Genomic DNA, 17,465 nt, shown 5'->3' with positions numbered 1-17,465 from the left:
TTACGAGTCCCTAGCCAGCCTTGGGTTCGTTTTCCTCTTGTCTTGGGCTGGGGCGCCTCAAGCTGCAAAATGGAGGGCCGGCTCTCATTTCTTCTGCCACGTCTTGAACGCCATGGCCATGTCTCATTTGGATTCAGATGCCAAATCACGTTGTTTAAGTAAGTACATGCTCATAGGTAGTATTAGACACCTAGGTGTCCCCGCCAACCTGCCGCTCATGACCTCCTCCGTGTACTGTTATGGGCTTCAGCATCTCAGCAGCATCTTCCACGTTGAGCGTCGCATCCATTCAGGGATGTAGCCCACTGCATCACCACCATCACCATCACCACCACCAACACCACCAACACCAGTCACCAAACGGGGCCTGGCACCCTGTTAACACGCCCCTGTCCATGATGATGGCCGGGGGCCTGGAGACGCTCAGCAAGATTGCCTGGTGAAGCTCTTGCAGGCCTGCCAGGGGTGCCCGCGGGCGCTTTCCCGGGGGCCCAGGGGGGAGGGGGTTGTGCTGCGTAGCCCGGCACTCAGCGTTCGCTGGCGAGGTAGCCGAGCGGCCAGGAACCAGGGACCAGGGACCAGGGACAAGGGACCAGGGACCGCTCGCCAGGGACCAGGGGAAGTGGAAAAGCTTCTCAGATCGATCCGTCTCAGTAGCGTCCGCCCCAAGTTGATTAAAATGCAGTCCGCCGCGCAGCAGTGCCAGCGGCCCGCGTCACGACGGCTTCCACGGACACGCTGGACTTGGACTTGGGCTGCCTTGGGTTAGGTGCTTGAGTAGTTTCTGCACCACTGCGGCCCCCCTTATGAACCGTTTCCAGCTTCCCTTCCCTGGCGCCAGCTTCATGTGTGGAGGACGCGCCACATTCATGTAGGGGCCTATGTCCGTAACCTTGTTTGCGTACCTACACGGTAACACTCATTGACCGGCCCTTCGTTTGTTCGTTCAACCGAGTCGCGCCCTCGGGACTGTCGCCGAACAACCAGGCCCGTGTGAGGAAAAAAAGGCCCTCGCATCCTCCCGCTCTGCCCTCCTTCACTTTCGCGACCTTGGGACACGACGCGCCAACAAGCTTCAAACGCCGGCTTGCTCGCTGCGTGCGAGACAGTCACCTGCGAGAGCTGCATTCCTCCGCCTTGCCTTGCCCTGCCCTGGCTTGGTCTCCTCAGCATGGATGACCGCCGCCAGAGCATGACCACCTCGACGACGACCAACACCACCGGCAACCGGTCCAGCGCTCTTCCTAGGCCAACTTCGCGCCTGCCCCAGCCTCGAGCCTCGGCCATCCCAGCGCCGGCCTCGACAGTCCGACATGCAGCCTCCTCGGATGGTCTGCGAGGTCGCCCGGCCGCTGCCCAATCAAGCACACCCAACGACCTGCGAGCTGCTGCAAACCCTCCTCGTCTTCGGGCCCCAGCGTCGAGAGAGCAGCTCCGGGGCCCCACGACCCCGACCTCGGCCCTCAGGAAACCTCAGAGATCCATTGCGCCGCCCCTGAGTTCACAGACGGCCCTTCGCGGCGCCGCCGCAGCGGCAGGCACAAGCACCAATGCCGGCACACGAAGCCGGAGCGCGTCCCGCGAGCCAGCCCGGCATGCTGCTCCCCCCTCCGCCGGGGATGACCGCTTCAAGAAACCTCTGCTTCCTCGGCGCCGCCCTTCGGGCCAGTTCACTCCTGCCCTGTACCAGCAGAATGAGGCCGTGATCCACGACGACGACAGCCCTTCGGATGAGCCACCTCCTCCCTGGTCGGCCTCGACCCCGACACGGCCAAACACCGACGCCGATGCTTCTCAAGCTCGGCCAGCAATCTCGAGGCCATCGCTGGCAGAGAGGACCATGGAAACCCTATCACAGCTGCCGTCGTCCCCCGCCATCAAGAGACGAGGCTCAAATTTCTTCGACTCGGAACCCTCCTCCAGGAGGCCGTCTTCTCGGGCTGCTAGTGGCGGCTCCAGACCTGGCTCCAGTTATCAGTCGGACGGCTCTTTTGGGAAATCGCTGAGTCGCCCCGGGTCCAGCTCGGGGCCGTCCGAGGGTCTGTATGGCGGTTTCAAGGCATCTACGGCCTCGCACAGGCCAGCGGCCGAGTCTACCCAGGGCACTCCGTCGAGAAGAGGTTCGGCCATTGTAAAGCCTGTTGGCCTCAAGACTCCCTCGGCCGCGAGCAAAATTGCGCGGAATCCATCGCTTTCAGCTGCAGAACCCCGAACCCCGAGTCCGGAAAAGACTCCCGGCATCTCCGTGTCAAAGTATGGGTCAAAGACGGTGGCAGGGCGCTCCTTGAAACCCCGAGCGTCTCTCAACAGCCTGTACAGGAAGCCATCTTTGTCATCACTGGACCAAGCTGCCTCCAGCACTTCTGAGCTACCAATTCGACCTACGCGCAAAATCTCTGCAGCGTCTGCAAGATCCTCGGTCGTCACGGCCGGAGAGGATCGAAACCTCTCGAGTGCTTCCACGGTGTCAACCGCTCTTACGGCCGAGTCCGTCGAAGAAAGCCCAGGGGCCGCCACTGCACGCAAGTCGTCGGCGGCCCTGCGTGAGCAGATCGCCAAGGCCAAGGCTGCCAAACGCGCCGCTGCGAAGCCCGTCCCGGGGGCCAGAGCATCTGCCACGCCTCTGAAATCCCCTCTGATCCCCACCGACACCACCTTTGACTTTGGACTTCCGGATGACCCATTCAATCAGGGCCATTTCGAAGACTCGAACCGCAAGGTTATGCAGTCTCGCATCGAAACAGCACGGACTACTGGCAGGCTCAACATTGCGGCCATGGGGCTCAAGAAGATACCCGACGAGGTGGTGAAAATGTACGATCTGGAAAGCATTGGCGGCTTCAGTGGAGCCTGGGCCGAGAGTATCGACCTCACTAGGTTCGTCGCCGCCGACAACGAGCTGGAGAGTATCGACGATTCCATCTTCCCTGACGCCGACCCCGGCGATTTTGCGGACGATGAGGACAACATGGGTCACCAGTTTGCCGGCCTGGAGTCGCTAGATCTTCACGGCAATACACTCATTGCCTTGCCTATAGGACTGAGGCGCCTGCAGCAACTCACCTCGTTGAATCTCGTAAGTAATTTGCGAACCAGACCACCCGGGTTGCGAATGCTATCTACTTACACCCACATCCACAGACTCACAACAAGCTGGCAAATGGCTGCCTGGAAATCGTATCCCAGATTCTTCCTTTGCGGGACCTGAAGCTTGGGGGAAATCTTTTGTATGGCAAAATGGACTCGTGTTTCTCTGCCTTGGAGAATCTGGAGATTCTTGACCTCAAAGGCAACGAGATCTCCGCTCTGCCTGACGGTTTTGAAAGGCTTTCTCGGCTCCGAATACTGAACATCAACGAAAACGCGTTTGAGTCGTTACCCTTTGGGATACTGGCCCAGATGCCCCTGGTCGAGCTGCTCGCCCATAAGAACAAGCTGGTGGGCACACTGATCGATGTTGACGTGGATGCTCTTACTCATCTGCAGACGCTCGACGTCTCGGCCAACCGGCTGACTCTGTTGGCCCTGGGCCCAATATCTATGCCGTCACTTCTCCAGTTGACCGTTTCGATCAACCGCTTACAGTCCCTACCTGACGTTGGCTCCTGGAAGAGCCTGCTGACACTCAATGCAGATGAGAACAGCATCCCTGCGATCCCGGATGGCTTCACCCATCTCGGGAGCTTGAAGCATGCAGACTTTACAAGTAATGATATTCGAGTTATCCCACCCGAGATCGCCCGAATGGACTCCCTTGGTATGCTACGAATCGCGGGGAATCCCCTGAGAGACAAGAGATTCACTTCGATGACAACGGAGGAATTAAAGGACAACTTAGCTGCCAGACTTGAACCGTTGCACATTGAAGACACCCCGGTTCCCGAGAACGACGACCTTGATGATAGCCGATCCGACTACGATAATTTCGCTACACCTCCTACATCAGCGCCGCAGTCACCTGAAAGAACGAGGTCGCAGACTCTGAGCAGCCAGACTTGGCCGATCAAAACCGGCGGCATTCTCGATCGGGCGAACACCCAATCATCATCCTTACATCCGGTCATCTGCTCCAAGGTCGCAGCCGACCAGACTGTCCGGGAGATTCGCTTGCAGCACAACACATTCACCAACATGCCAGACTCTCTTTCTTTCTTCGCTGACACGCTCACCTCCCTGTCCATTGCCCACAACCAGCTAGTCGGCGAGGGCTACTTGACCGAAGAGCTCGACCTTACGGCATTGAAGGAGCTCAATCTCTCCCACAATCGCATCACGAGTCTGGCTCCTCTCACAATCCACCTCCGAGCCCCTAACCTTCAGAAACTGGATGTTTCCTTCAACCGCATAGTATCGCTCCCTCCTCTGCGTGAAACTTTTCCCAGCCTATCTGTCTTGCTTATTTCCAACAATCACCTGGAGGAGCTCGACCCGGAATGTGTCAGCGGGCTGAAAATTGTCGCCGCGGACAGTAACGATATTGCTCATCTCAACCCTCGCCTAGGACTCCTCGGCTTCGAACGTCTTGAGGTGACTGGCAATCGTTTCAGAGTCCCCCGATGGAACGTGCTCGAGCGCGGTACCGAAGCGACATTACGATGGCTCAGGGGCCGCGTGCCGGTCGCAGAAATGGCCGAATGGAGGGCGAAGCAGGGCTCGAACCTGGAGGAGGATGGAAATGGCGATGAATTCGACTGAGCAGCCTATATTATAACCATGACGGACGATCCCATGTATCTTGTCGGTTCGCGTACACTTGCGGCAAATAGTAGGTGGGGTCTCTGTCTACCATATCTTACGATATTTTTCGCGCCAGCGTCGAGTGTGTAGAGGCGAACACGGAGATACCACTTTTGATTCGAGGAGATAGAACTTGTCACGTACGCATAAAGCCGTGAATGGAACTGTGGGTGTTCGGAGCCACCTAATGGAAGCCCGGCGTTGGTGTATTAAGATAGCGCGTTGTCGTATCCTTCCAATCGCACATTGGCGCTCAATTCCGACTCGTGATCAGCGAGGACGGTGGCGGCTTGTTGCACGACTCAAAACTTTTTGGGAGGTCGGATTGGTGATTCTATGCGGGCCACAGGCCTGAAACAGCACCTCCTAACACGCTGCCCATTGAGACCTTCTTGGAAGTCAGACGTCGAAGCCACGGTAAGGCCTCACTACCAGGCCGCGCCTGGCGGAAAGCAGGTGGGTAGGGCACATGTGGAATAGTCGGGTTCAATAGGCGAGTGTCCTGAAATAGTTCAGGCAATCCAAGCACCTAGGGAAATTGGGGGGGCTCCAATCTCGTATACGGCGAAACACATTATACGTCTCGCAGCCATATTTCAATCAGCATAGCTATCCTCGAGAGCACACTATGACGAGGTTTCCTGCTATTTTCAAATCCAGTCAGCCGCTCAATTCCTAGACTGTCCCTTCTTGCCAGCATAACATCCAGCCGATTATCCATCCCGACGGTGGAAGATTGACTTCGGTAAGCGACACTCTACAGTTGGCCCATCCTCAGGCTACTAGGAGTCGATCATGGCGATATTCTGGTTGATTATGCGGCTCAGGGGCCCTTCTGAACCATTACTCATGAATGCTCCTTCGAGTAGCTTGCATTAATATCGAATCAGGCTCGTATCTCAGCCCAGCTTGCCACCTGTTTACTCCCGAGTCTCACTGGACGCTCTTAGTGCGGTCATGGCAGATTACGAGATCAGCAGCACGCTATTGGTAACACATGCCCAAGTTAGATGACGGAACGTGACTCTAGCCTTGGAACGAATGGCTCTGGCGCTGTCGAAACGCAAGCTTATCGCAGGGACAAGTACGTGACCTCAAGAAGCCACCACTGAAGGGAAAAAGGAAGATGTTTCAGGCTCTTGTTCAACGTTGCCGAACCATGGCGTTTCTCTAATACCGATTTCCACGTGCTCTAGCCTAGCTCGGGTGATGCAACTAGGCAGCCCTACCAGGCCGCGTGGTAGGTTGATTAATGGATGGACCTCATGTTAGCCACCAACACGGCGAGTCAGAGACTCAGAGTGCAGACCCCGGGGAAATTGCCTCGCATTGACGATGATTATACACGTGCTGAATTCTGTAGCCAGCTTATAGAAACAAATAACATATCAGGATTCGCTGGGGTTCTATCGACAACTGAAACATGAACCTAGGCTAACTTGGAGTCCGGCGGACCAGAGGTCAGAGCAACTGCATTAGGTTCATAGCACCAAACTTAACGTTGGTGACCTGTTGTGAAATGCTGGCAAACCGAGGCATACGGGATTCAGCGCTCAAAAACACCCGAATTACCAGAGCCCCCGTCGAATCCTCGAAACCACATCTTCGTAAAGATAAGGAACGATGTAAGGTAGTGTGATCACCCGAACACATTTGAAATCGAGGTGCTTATAACAGCGAGCAACTCAGTCTTCCGACCATCAGGCATTTTATTAGTATTGTCCCATCCCGTAAACCGTCATCGCACTGAGCCGAGCCCACCAAGCGGTGCTCGGGGCCTGCGGTGTGTCGGCAGCAGGTACACCCACCTGAGCCAAGAGCAAGTCTATTTTATTTATTTGTTAGAATCCCAGGGCAGTGTTTGGCTGGCCATTCTCGCATCTGCTTTCTTGTTGACAAAACCTGTCGTCTGAGAGCTGCGCCATTATGCCACCACTGAACTCGGGGTTTGTTCCAGTACGATGTTGAGCAATCGAGATTGTTTGCAGTTCGCAAATTCTCATCTTCTGTAGAGCGAATTGGTATGGAGTACCTATGATGTAGCAGTCGCCCAGTAGGATTCACGGATGTTGGACCCTTGCGTTGCCAAGACACTGGCTGTCGATCTCTATCTTGCTCTGCATCCGGGAGCCAGGATCCACACCCGCCGTTGCCGCTTTGGTGCGCAATGCTTTGGGGTCCGGACACCCGGGTTCTGCATGCGCAAGGGATCCCTCGGCTTTAGCAGTCTCTCTCAATTGGTGTCTATATCTTATTTCTCACGTGTGCTCACTAGTGGGAACTAGTTGCCAGACTTCAAGATAACATGCAGACTGTTACGGAGTATTGAGGACGCGCCTTGATGTGCGCCTGCAGTCAGGCTATTTCTCCACGCGCACGGTTCCCCTCTGGGGGCCACGGATGCTCACCGCAACGAGACTATCAGATGGGTCGTTGCTTGTACCTGGAGTGGAGGATACTGGACAAACCCTCCAGACACCTCTCCAGCACCCGCCAGCGTACACGCAATCATGTCCAGAACAGCCAGAGGTTTGGGAATTGAGGAGGCAGGGGTGGGAGGAGAAGCGTGACGCAAGGGCGCCACGGAGCAGCAGGGACTAGTTACTGTGTATGCGATACGGGGCGTGCACATCGTCCTTTCGAAGGGGAGTTCGTGCCGTGTCCCTGGCCACCTCATCCCAGCAACCCCACAGAGGACCCCCTGCCAACATCCCAGAAACGGCTGCTGACAGTTACCAAGTTGGGACCGACGTTGAAGTGACAGAGGAGACTAGTGGGTAATTTGGGATTGATCGGCTCACTGCCGTTTCGTCCTCTCTGAGGTCGGTGACGATCTAAATTAGAGCCTGCGAGGTGCACGAGGCCGTTGGCTCTGCACCGCAGTCGACGACCCAGAGATGGGCGAAAGGGGTACTATCACGATCGCTCGGAGTAATTGAGCTATGGGCCTGGCAAATCCTCATTACCCAGGGGGGAGAAAGAGGCCTTATTAAAAAGGATGCCTCGTCCCCGTTCATGATGAGCTTCCTCTCCTCGATGCTGCTCTACACCACTTACAGCTGAATCAATTCCTTTTACGTGCTTTTCAGCATAGTCACTCCTTTTTTTTTGGAAGTAGATTTTCTCTACTCCAGTCCATTCATTAACTCTGCAGTCACTCTTTTCTACACTAATATGTTGTTCTCAACCCGCGGCCCCTTGGCCGTGGCTTTGGCGGCATCGTCGCTCGTAGCAGCCACTCCGAATGCTGTGGCTCCTGCCGAGCCCAGAACTCTCGACCTCGCACTGCCGGATCTTGGCGATCTGAGCAAGCCCTTCACCGAGCACATCAACCTGGACACCGACCTGAGCGGTCTGACTCTGGTCGAGGGAGTGCTCGTCGACGCGGTTGTCCCTCCTCTGGCCGCTGCCCACGCCGACGTTGACTTGGCCGTCAAGTGTCACGACTGCTTCGTCCGGGGAGACATCAACGCCACCGTCTCTCTTGCCAGCCTCGTGCCAGCCCTCAGCCTCTCCCTGAGCGACGTTGAGGCCCAGTTGGACCTCGAGCTCTATGTCGGCGTTGCCACCACTGTCGCTGTCAACCTCTACGCCCCTGTTGCACCCATCGAGCTGCCCATCGCTGGCCTCAAGGTTTCTGCTCTCGTCTACGTCGACCTCGTCCTGAGCCTCGATGCTGCCATTGACGTGACCGCCGGTATCTACGTCAGGCTGACCGAGGATGCCCTCATTGAGATTGACATTCTGAAGGGTGAGCTCCTGAACACTGAGTTCACTGGCCTTGCCGTCAAGACCCTCCCCATCGAGGTCCGCATCGGTTGCGCCAAGCTCCAGGCTGCCCTGCGTGTCCGCGTCCAGGCCGGCGTCGAGGCCGAGCTCGACCTCAACGACCTGCTCCCTCTCGGCCTCGACATCCCCGAGATCGGTGCCGGTGTCGAGCTCGGTGTCTACGCCAACATCGTCGAGTACGTCGGCTTCCTGTGCGACACCCCCAGCTGCCCCGTCTCCAAGGAGTCGTACGGCGTCAACATCGGTGCTGCCGTCGAGCTTGACGTCGAGGTTGGCGACTTGATTGACCTGTCCCTGGCTCCCACCGTCTCCCTGGGTCTCCTGACTCTGCCCACGGCCACCCACTGCTCGCAGAGCGGCGGTCACACCTACTCGACTCTGCCTCCCACCGCTTCCGCTTCCGCTTCTGTCTCTGTTCCCACCATCGGTTCGCCCGCCGGCTCCCTCGTAGGTGAGGGTGGTGCCTCCGGCAAGCCCACTGCTTCCGTCACTGGCTCGACTCCTGCCCACGTCACCTCCAGCAACGAGGCCGCCACGGGCACCGGCAAGCCCACTGGAACTGGTCTCGTCACCTCGACCCTTACCAGCACTGCCACCTACGTCGTCACCGCCTGCGCTGCTGAGGTGGTCAACTGCCCTGCCGGCTACCAGACCACTGAGACCCTCATCAAGACGACCATGTACACAACGTGAGTTCATCCCTGCTCGGCACTTCCTGGTGTCCCATGCTAACGCAGTCCTAGTGTGTGCCCGGCCACTGCCTCGATCACGGCTTTCCCTAGCACCACCTCGTCGGCTGCTCCCAAGCCCACTTCGTCTGACGTGACCGTCGTCACCCAGGTCACCACCCTCGTCCCCTGCTCTTCGGTCGCGACCTTCACTCCCCCCGCCGGTGTCAGCACTTACCCTCCTAAGTCTGCCTCCAGCACTGTTGCCACCGCAACTGCTACCCACCCTGCTGGCGGCAACACCGGCAACTACCCCACTGGCAGCGTGAGCTACCCGGCCGGCGGAAAGGAGACTGCCACTCATCCTGCCGGTGGTGCTTCCACTTCTACCGTCACCAAGCCCAGCGAGACCGCAACCTACCCTGCCGGTGGCAAGGAGACCGCTACTTACCCTGCCGGTGGTGCTTCTACCTCCCCGGTCACTAAGCCCAGCGAGACCGGAACCTACCCTGCCGGTGGTGCTTCTACCTCCCCGGTCACTAAGCCCAGCGAGACCGCTACCTACCCGGCTGGTGGCAAGGAGACTGCAACCTACCCTGCCGGTGGCAAGGAGACCGCTACCTACCCTGCTGGAGGTGCTTCCACTTACCCCGGATCTGCGTCGTACCCGGCCTCGTCCGCAACCAAGCCCGCCGGATACCCGGTCCCCTCGTCGGAGGCTCCTTACCCCACCTACCCGGCCGGCGGTAAGCCTGGCAGCGGCTACGGCAACTCCACCGTGCCCTACCCCACTGGTATGGTAACCAGCTCCTACAAGCCCAGCGCCTCGGTCGTCTACCCGACCACCAAGTCATCTTCTTACCCTGCTGGCACTCCTTCGTCGACTCCCGTCGCCGCCGGTGCTGGCAAGATTGGCTCCGGCGTTGCCGGTGCTCTGGCTGTTGCTGCCCTCGTCGCCATGATCTAAGCTCGTGGCAGATGACTGTAGACCGGGCCGGATGTCTTTATGGGACGGTCGGCGGTAATTGTAATGTAATGATAAGCGAAGGCGTACTTCTGTGTCGTGGTCATGACCGCGTCGAGCCCCAAGAGTCAATTCAATATAAGGGCATGAGAGCCTGTTCAACGATGCCTCCTGTGTCCCGCTCCTCAAGATCCGTAAACCCTCGGCGTTGCTATCGTGGATTTCGTAGAAGGCGCTGCTGTGTGTTGTGACGCTGTCTGATCGGCTGTGAATTGAACTGGTGTGCGACAAATGATCCCTTACGTGCTATGGCCTACATGCTCGGCGCAGTCAGAGCACTGGCGTTGTTCGTGAGTTGCAGTTATCGTGCCATCCAAGAAGAGATCAATCACACTGGTGTCTCCATGATGATGCAGAGCTGATGGGACACACAAGGCAAGTCTGGCTGTTGAGCTAGACAAAACTGCTGTGCCACACCGGACTTGTTACGCTGACGCCTTCATATAGATCCCATTCAACGAGGGAATGAGCAAACGAGGTATGTTACTGTCTGGCCGTTGGTGCCACATTGCAGAACGGATTGGCCGAGCCGAAGACGAGATCAGTGGCTCCGGGCAATCGGCTATTCTGCCACGGGAACGCGGTCATGCGCGCCGTTTGGGGCAGGTTGCGAGTTTGGCTTCAAGCAGCGCCGAGGCTTCTCCGAGTTGGCACCCGGCTGCCCGGGGCGCATCAACGAAGGCATCGCAGACACTTGTCGCTGTGATCCTCGTAGACCCGGTTCGGTCGAGGGTCGCCGCATCCAATCATGACACCTCGGCCCCGGATCCGAAGAAGCCTAACCCGGCAAGCTGGGGCAGGCTGGGGGGGAAAGCGTCAGCCGACAGCGAATAGAGAGGGAGGGAATACCGAGCCGTCCGATAAGGAACTAAGCCCATTGGCCATCGGAGCAGGGCATGTGACAAGCAGCCGGCCGGCGGAGATCGGCGGCACACGGGGCCAATGGGAGGCGGCGCGGTGGGTCGCCAGCCGGGCTCTAATATGTGCCATCGCCCTCCCATCGTTCTCCGCCGGCGCCGTTGTCCCCCCCCCATCATCGTACGACCCATACTCCCAAGCCGTCCCGTCTCGTGTCTGCGTCTGGCGGAACGGTCGCAGCAGCAATGCAGCCCGCCGAATCCGAGAGACCCACCGGGGAGACCCAACCCGTGGCCAATGCTAATGCTAATGCTAATGCTACTGCCAATGCCAATGGCACCGCATCCGCAACCGCTACCACCGAGGGCGCGCGGCCTGCGAAGCGCAAGACACCCAAGACGGAGAAGGACGAGGCCGCAGAGAAGGCCGGCAACAACCAGAAGCGCCGCCGCCGCGTCTTCTCCTGCCAGTCGTGCCAGAGGCTGAAATGCCGATGTGAATATGACCCCGGCTCACAGGCATGCCATCGCTGCGTCACCCTAAGGTCCGTGCTACCTACAACTACAGTTGGTTTGAGTACCCTCCTCTCGGGCGTAGCTGTCCCGCCTGTACTAGTAGTGCCTGGCTGCTGCAGTAGTACTTGACTTGTCTAACACGGGCCCGCGCGCAGAATCGAATGTTCTCTCAAGGGTGAGATACTGGACCTGCCAACGCATACCAAGACGGTGGAGAATGCGTCAAGCATCGAGGAGCGGTAAGTGCCACGAGACAGGTCAGGCATGGCAAGCGACGGCCCACGCTCTAACCGGCTACGCTAGGCTTGGACGCCATGAGAAGTCCCTGGCGGAGATCAAACAGATGGTAGAGTTCGTCTCCCGCCAGTTCGGGCTCGTCGGGGACCTCGCGAAGACCAAAACATCAGATGCCGAGCCCGCCACTGCGTCACCCGAGTCTGCGGACGACGAGGACGGCCCGGAGAGCATCGCAGATCCGGTTGATCTCGGCATCAAGTCCGCCCCGACTGCTGTCTTGAGGGAGATCGGCGAGCACGTCACCGTAACCCAGGGCTACCGCAGGCTAGAACACGTGAAGCTCGACCTCGTGCAGCTCCAGCTGCTCAACGATCAGACGGCCAGTGAACTGATCCGACTGTGAGTCTGGTGTTCCCCGGGCTATCACGATACACACCTGGATGACGCTGACTGATCTGCAGCTTTCTGCGGCATCACAGGCAGCTGCTGCTTGTGTACGACACCACGGACTCGCCGAGCCGGGACATAAGGGAGCTCTCTGCCTTTCTGCATAGCGTATGCTGTCTGTGTGCGTTCCTGTATCGGGAGGATCTCTGCGGGACTCCCATCCACCGTCAGGTCTATGAGCAGGTCCGAATCACCCTCGGCCAGGCATTGCTTTCGAGCCCCTTGAATCTGGAGGAGATCAATGCTGTCCTGGTGATGAGTGACCACGTCGTGAGCATACACCCGCGCTGGAATCTGGGAACCTGAATACTAACTCACGGTGGCAGGATGGGACCGAGTATATTGACAGCTGGCTGCTGACCGGTTACTGTGTAAAGCAGGCCATGCTGAGCCTTAGTTTCTCCAAGGTTGTCAGCAATATCAGGCGTGGAACGGCCACCATCCAAGACCGACGAGCCATTCATTTGTGGTCGACAATTTGCCTACACCACCTCCAGTAAGCCGCCGCCGGATCACCCAAGCTGCACGTAAAGGAAGACATAGATGCTGATGAGAAACACTACGGTTAGCTGGGCTGCAACGACTGGGAGACCGTCCGTTCTCCAGACCCCATACATCAACCAATGCAACATCCTCCTGAGCTTCTATCAAGCAAGCATGCAGGACGGCATGCTGGTGGCGGAGATACTTCTGTACTCGGTCCTACACCAGAAACTGGCACGCCGCTCGTACTTGGACGCCAACGGCGAATGTGAAGAGTTCAAGACTTGGAAGCAAAAATGGAACCACCTGATGGGTAAGCACATACTCGTCGGATTACATCTAGAAATCCGACAGCTGCTAACTGACACAGCATTGTCTACCGCATCGATGCTACGAATAGGCTACTACGCTGCATACTTGATCCTCGGTGTGAGGGCACTCGAAGAGCGTGGCGATGCCATGAGTCCCAGGACGTTCTTATCGAATCCGTCGTTCGGATCTCCATCGAATGCCAGTCAAAATTCGGAGTCCAAGTTGAAGAACACCACCCAGATGCTCCAGATGCACACGGCGAGGTATGCGCATTCGGTGCTCGAGACTTTCGTGGAGATGCCGCCATTCCTCATGGACACCATTCCGACCTATCTGTGCCTCGTCATCGGATACTCTGCACTTGTCCTAGCACACTACGACGAAACGCAGTCCAAAGTCTCGTCCGAGGTCAGCGTCGGCCTCATATCGCGGCTCGAAGAGTGGTGCACCCGCACGCCGAGTAAGTTATGGGCCATCAAGTTTGCGACCCTGGCGCGGCAGAAGGTAGAGTCCCGGTCCGGAACCACACGGCCGCACCACGGCGTCAGGAAGACAGCAGCATCGGCGGAGCATGACCGCCGGCAGCACCCGGCCTGGAACACGTCCGAAGTGCCACTGCCGGCGTTCCCGGCGTCAGCCGACCATAACACGTCGCCTTCGTCGATTTCGGAGAACCGGACGTACGAGAGCGAAGAATATGTTGCCGCCCCGGACACATTCCACATGGCCACAGACCCAATACAGATGGGGTACGAAATATCCCAACCGGTCATCCCGAGCATGGAAGACTTCTTTGGCGGAGGATTCCTGGATTTCATGAGACAGCCCCGGAGCTAAGACGTCATTGATGGATCTCTTGGGCGGGACCCCTTCATGCAAAAGCAAACTGTCGACGGTTGAACCACCGGGCCACGCTGACAAATGCACCGCATCCCCCCTCCTCCGCCCCGCACCCACAACACTATACGCGGCCCCTCGCCATCAAAACTTGGACGGTTCGGGTGCACCACGCAAGCGGTTTTGGGAACGTGTTTCTGCTCTCTGTCGTTAAATTCGAAGCGATCAGCAATGCCCCGCAAGAGTGTCCTCGTCACTGGGGCCAACGGTTACATTGGTTCTGCTGTATGCCGTGCCTTTGTCCGTGCAGGCTGGCAAGTGTTTGGGCTGGTTCGACGGCTGGACGCAGCGGGCGGCCTGGAAGCGGATGAGATCACCCCGATCGTGGGTTCACTGTCAGATCTCAGTTTCCTGGACTCGTTGTTCGACCACACTAAGACTTTTGAGGTCATCGTTGGCTGCACCGAACCCCCGGACTATGCATCCCACTTCCACGAGGCAATGGCCATGTTCCGCCGGGTCGCCGAGGTCAGCAACTCCAGCCATGTGAGACCGCTAGTCCTCTGGACATCAGGCTGCAAAGACTACGGCACCACTGCAGTCGACGGGGACCCGGATCTCGGACCCCATACCGAAGTCTCACCCCTGAATACCCCGGCTGTTCTCAGCGCCAGGGCTACGTACTCTCTCAAGGTTCTGGAACAGACGGACCTTTTTGATGCGACAGTCTTACGTCCGACCAACGTATTCGGCTACAGCAGTAGTTACTATGGGGTCATATTCGAGTACGCTGCTAAGGTGGTTGCCAATGGCGCCAAGTCCTTGCGAATTGCGGACGTAGATCCCAGGAGCATCATGCATGCCAGTAAGTCAAAAGGCTTCCGTAGTTCGTCGACTGCCTTCAGGGTGAGCTGTGGCGCCGTACGGAGACACTTGATATCCTACTCGCTCGTTGGATCAACCTGAAACCTCGTTGCCAAATCACGATCGAGTGCTGACATTGGATCGCTTAGTGCACGTGGACGACTGTGCTGAAGCCTATGTCGCTCTTGCTGAGCACGGTGACAGGGCCGCTGTTTTCGGACAGTGTTTCAACATATCCGCAAGTGAATATGAAACAGCAGAAGCTGTTGCTGAAGCATTGGCGAGGGAGTATGGACTGAGTTCTGGCGCAGAGTTTGTCGCGGGGTCTGAGAATAGTGGCAACCCGTCGATGGCTCCGGCCTTGTTACCCCTCCTTGGATTCAGCCAGTGGGTGGGAAGTGACAAGATCCGGGACGTGACGGGTTGGACAGACCGACGACCTTTGTTTAGCCAGAACCTAAGCGTCTACCGAAGATCGTACGAAGCTGCCGTACGCGCCGGTCACGAGGACATTGCGAGGATTCAGGGGCGACAAGAATTCATCAAGTTTGCACTGCAGAACCAATAGTGGTGCATCAAGCATGCGCATTGCGTTGGGTGTTTGTTTCTGCTACGCATTCAGGTCCCGTAAAACCTACCAATTCGCGCGAGCATAAACTAGTGAGTTGCTGTTCGTGACATTTCTTGTAGCAGGGACAATCTATATGGCACAATGCCAAATTCAAGTTCAAAGTTCATCAAAATCTTGCTGTCCGCACTTGGTGACGTAGCGTGCAGTGGATACAAATTTGTGTAGTCAGATGCCACCTACCAGACGACAACTACTACGGATAGGAAGCAGGGTCCATTCAGTACTTGAGCGGGAGATGAGAACTTTGATACGATGCAGCTCATACTTGTTAATGTTAGAAGACTTGTTCTAGTAAGAGCTACACATCTGTTTGCGGCCATGAGATATGCAGGTAAGGCGGGTCAAAGGCCAGAGACCATATTCCACCGGGGACAGCGCGCCCAAGGCCTCAGCTGATTTCGGCAAAGATCTTGCAGTCACCACTCATTGGTAGAGCCAATAGGCTCAACTGCGGGCCGATCGAGGCAAAGACAGTGCACATGCATCAAAGACGCTCGATTAAATTCGACTATTCTTTGTTGTACTTCATTGTCGTACTGCATCAGAGAAGTGGAATTCACAGGAACCCCTCAAAGGTAGGCCCCCTTGGAATAGCCTCACGTGGGAATGTAAGCAGTGCCTATGTCCATTCTGATGGCATTCCAGGTGCGGCCCCTTTCTTCCCTCGTGGCCAGTGGCGTGAGAGTATGACTCGCCGGGGTGATACAAGAGTTCCTGGACTTCCGTCTCATAAGCCACTTCGATGGGATTGTATCAACATACTGTAAAATCGATAAAGAAAACAGATTACGAATATGCGATTGCTCCAACTCAGTAGCTTTGCTATCCTGGTATCCCAGGTGGCAGGAAGCAAATGGCTTGATGGCGAACAGTACACCAACAAGTGTGGCGGAACTACATGGGATGTCCAAGTCAGTGACGGGTCGCCATCGGCTGCCGACTGCAGTGCTATCGTCAAGTACATGCGTCAGCGGACAGGTGGATACTTCCTGAACGGCCTGAAGGACGACATCTGGAACACTTTAAAGTCCGAAGGCGGCTGCGGGTTCGGACTAAAGCCCAAAAGCAGGGGGAGTTTCTACATGGGAGGTGACGACGTCGCCGACCTGATCCAAGATAGCATCGCCCAGTTTGAAAAGGATGGCAAAGTTGGAGTTACTGGTGTCACTCAATGTGGAGATGAGACTGTCCAGTGGGCCATCTATGGTGTTCCCCCTAGTCCCATCAGCGATGTCGACGTATAGTTAGTTATCTAGTAGGGATCTATGGACGAGATGAGTTCCGAGAAGGAAGTTATAACGAGGATGATAGGCGTTTATAACGGCCGAGAGAGACAAGACAGCTAATGAGATTTGTATTTCCCTGTTTCGGGCGTTTATATCTCCGGTTTAGTGCGTGTATTAGTTTATATCCACTGTCTCGGGGTTTTAAAGCGGTCGGTTCGTGAATGAAATCAACGGATTATAATAATAAAACCAACACGGGTTTAATTAACCCGTATAAACAGGGTTATAAGATTAATATTAAATATTTACTTAATTTATAAATATTAATATTAAATTTTTAAATACTTATTAAGTTTAAATTAATATAAATATCCGATTTTTAAATATTTAATAATATTTATAAATATTTAAGTATTATTTATTATATTTAACATTTAAAAATATAATTAAAATTATACTTATATTATTTTTTATTTAACGTTAAAACGTATAAAACCGTTTATTTATAATTATTATAATTATTTAAATAATTAATATTTTATAAAATATAAAACTTTTTAATTATTTTTAATTATATAAATTAAATTAAAATTAAATTAATTAATAAATATTTATTTATATTTATTAAATATATATTTAAAGTTATTTAATTATAACCTTACGTATAAAACATTTTTAATATATAAAAAGTTAATTTTTTATATATTTTATAATATTTAATTAATAAAGTGGTATTTATTTTTAATACGTATATTTAAAAGTGTATTAAAATAATTTATTATAAATAAAATAAAAATAAAAATAAACCATTTAAAATTAATTCTACACTTTTATAAA

At 55.2% G+C, this 17,465-nt stretch overlaps 5 protein-coding genes across 5 annotated transcripts; all 5 read left to right on the top strand.

The window, feature by feature from the left end:
- Nucleotides 1-1,171: 1,171 nt before the first annotated feature.
- JN550_013565 (uncharacterized protein) lies at nt 1,172-4,695 on the top strand (the record flags this gene model as incomplete). Its single annotated transcript, XM_049312166.1, has 2 exons — nt 1,172-3,076; nt 3,142-4,695. The coding sequence occupies 2 exons, from the start codon at nt 1,172-1,174 to the stop codon at nt 4,693-4,695; spliced, it is 3,459 nt and encodes a 1,152-aa protein (XP_049164456.1).
- Nucleotides 4,696-7,911: 3,216 nt separating this feature from the next.
- Nucleotides 7,912-10,161, top strand: JN550_013564 (uncharacterized protein; the record flags this gene model as incomplete). The annotated part of the gene is made up of 2 exons (XM_049312165.1): nt 7,912-9,215; nt 9,270-10,161. The coding sequence occupies 2 exons, from the start codon at nt 7,912-7,914 to the stop codon at nt 10,159-10,161; spliced, it is 2,196 nt and encodes a 731-aa protein (XP_049164455.1).
- A 1,160-nt stretch (nt 10,162-11,321) lies between these two features.
- JN550_013563 (uncharacterized protein) lies at nt 11,322-13,907 on the top strand (the record flags this gene model as incomplete). The annotated part of the gene is made up of 7 exons (XM_049312164.1): nt 11,322-11,620; nt 11,747-11,830; nt 11,895-12,227; nt 12,290-12,545; nt 12,602-12,771; nt 12,845-13,071; nt 13,129-13,907. 7 exons carry the CDS (start codon nt 11,322-11,324, stop codon nt 13,905-13,907), a joined length of 2,148 nt encoding a protein of 715 aa, XP_049164454.1.
- A 231-nt stretch (nt 13,908-14,138) lies between these two features.
- JN550_013562 (uncharacterized protein) lies at nt 14,139-15,339 on the top strand (the record flags this gene model as incomplete). Its single annotated transcript, XM_049312163.1, has 2 exons — nt 14,139-14,772; nt 14,921-15,339. 2 exons carry the CDS (start codon nt 14,139-14,141, stop codon nt 15,337-15,339), a joined length of 1,053 nt encoding a protein of 350 aa, XP_049164453.1.
- Nucleotides 15,340-16,196: 857 nt separating this feature from the next.
- On the top strand, nt 16,197-16,646 carry JN550_013561 (uncharacterized protein; the record flags this gene model as incomplete). The annotated part of the gene is made up of 1 exon (XM_049312162.1): nt 16,197-16,646. One exon carries the CDS (start codon nt 16,197-16,199, stop codon nt 16,644-16,646), a length of 450 nt encoding a protein of 149 aa, XP_049164452.1.
- Nucleotides 16,647-17,465: the final 819 nt, after the last annotated feature.

Source organism: Neoarthrinium moseri, assembly GCF_022829205.1.
Source record: "Neoarthrinium moseri strain CBS 164.80 chromosome Unknown scaffold122_Wmoseri_CBS_16480, whole genome shotgun sequence".
Classification (NCBI taxonomy): domain Eukaryota; kingdom Fungi; phylum Ascomycota; class Sordariomycetes; order Amphisphaeriales; family Apiosporaceae; genus Neoarthrinium; species Neoarthrinium moseri.
This window is presented reverse-complemented; position numbering and strand designations above follow the sequence as displayed.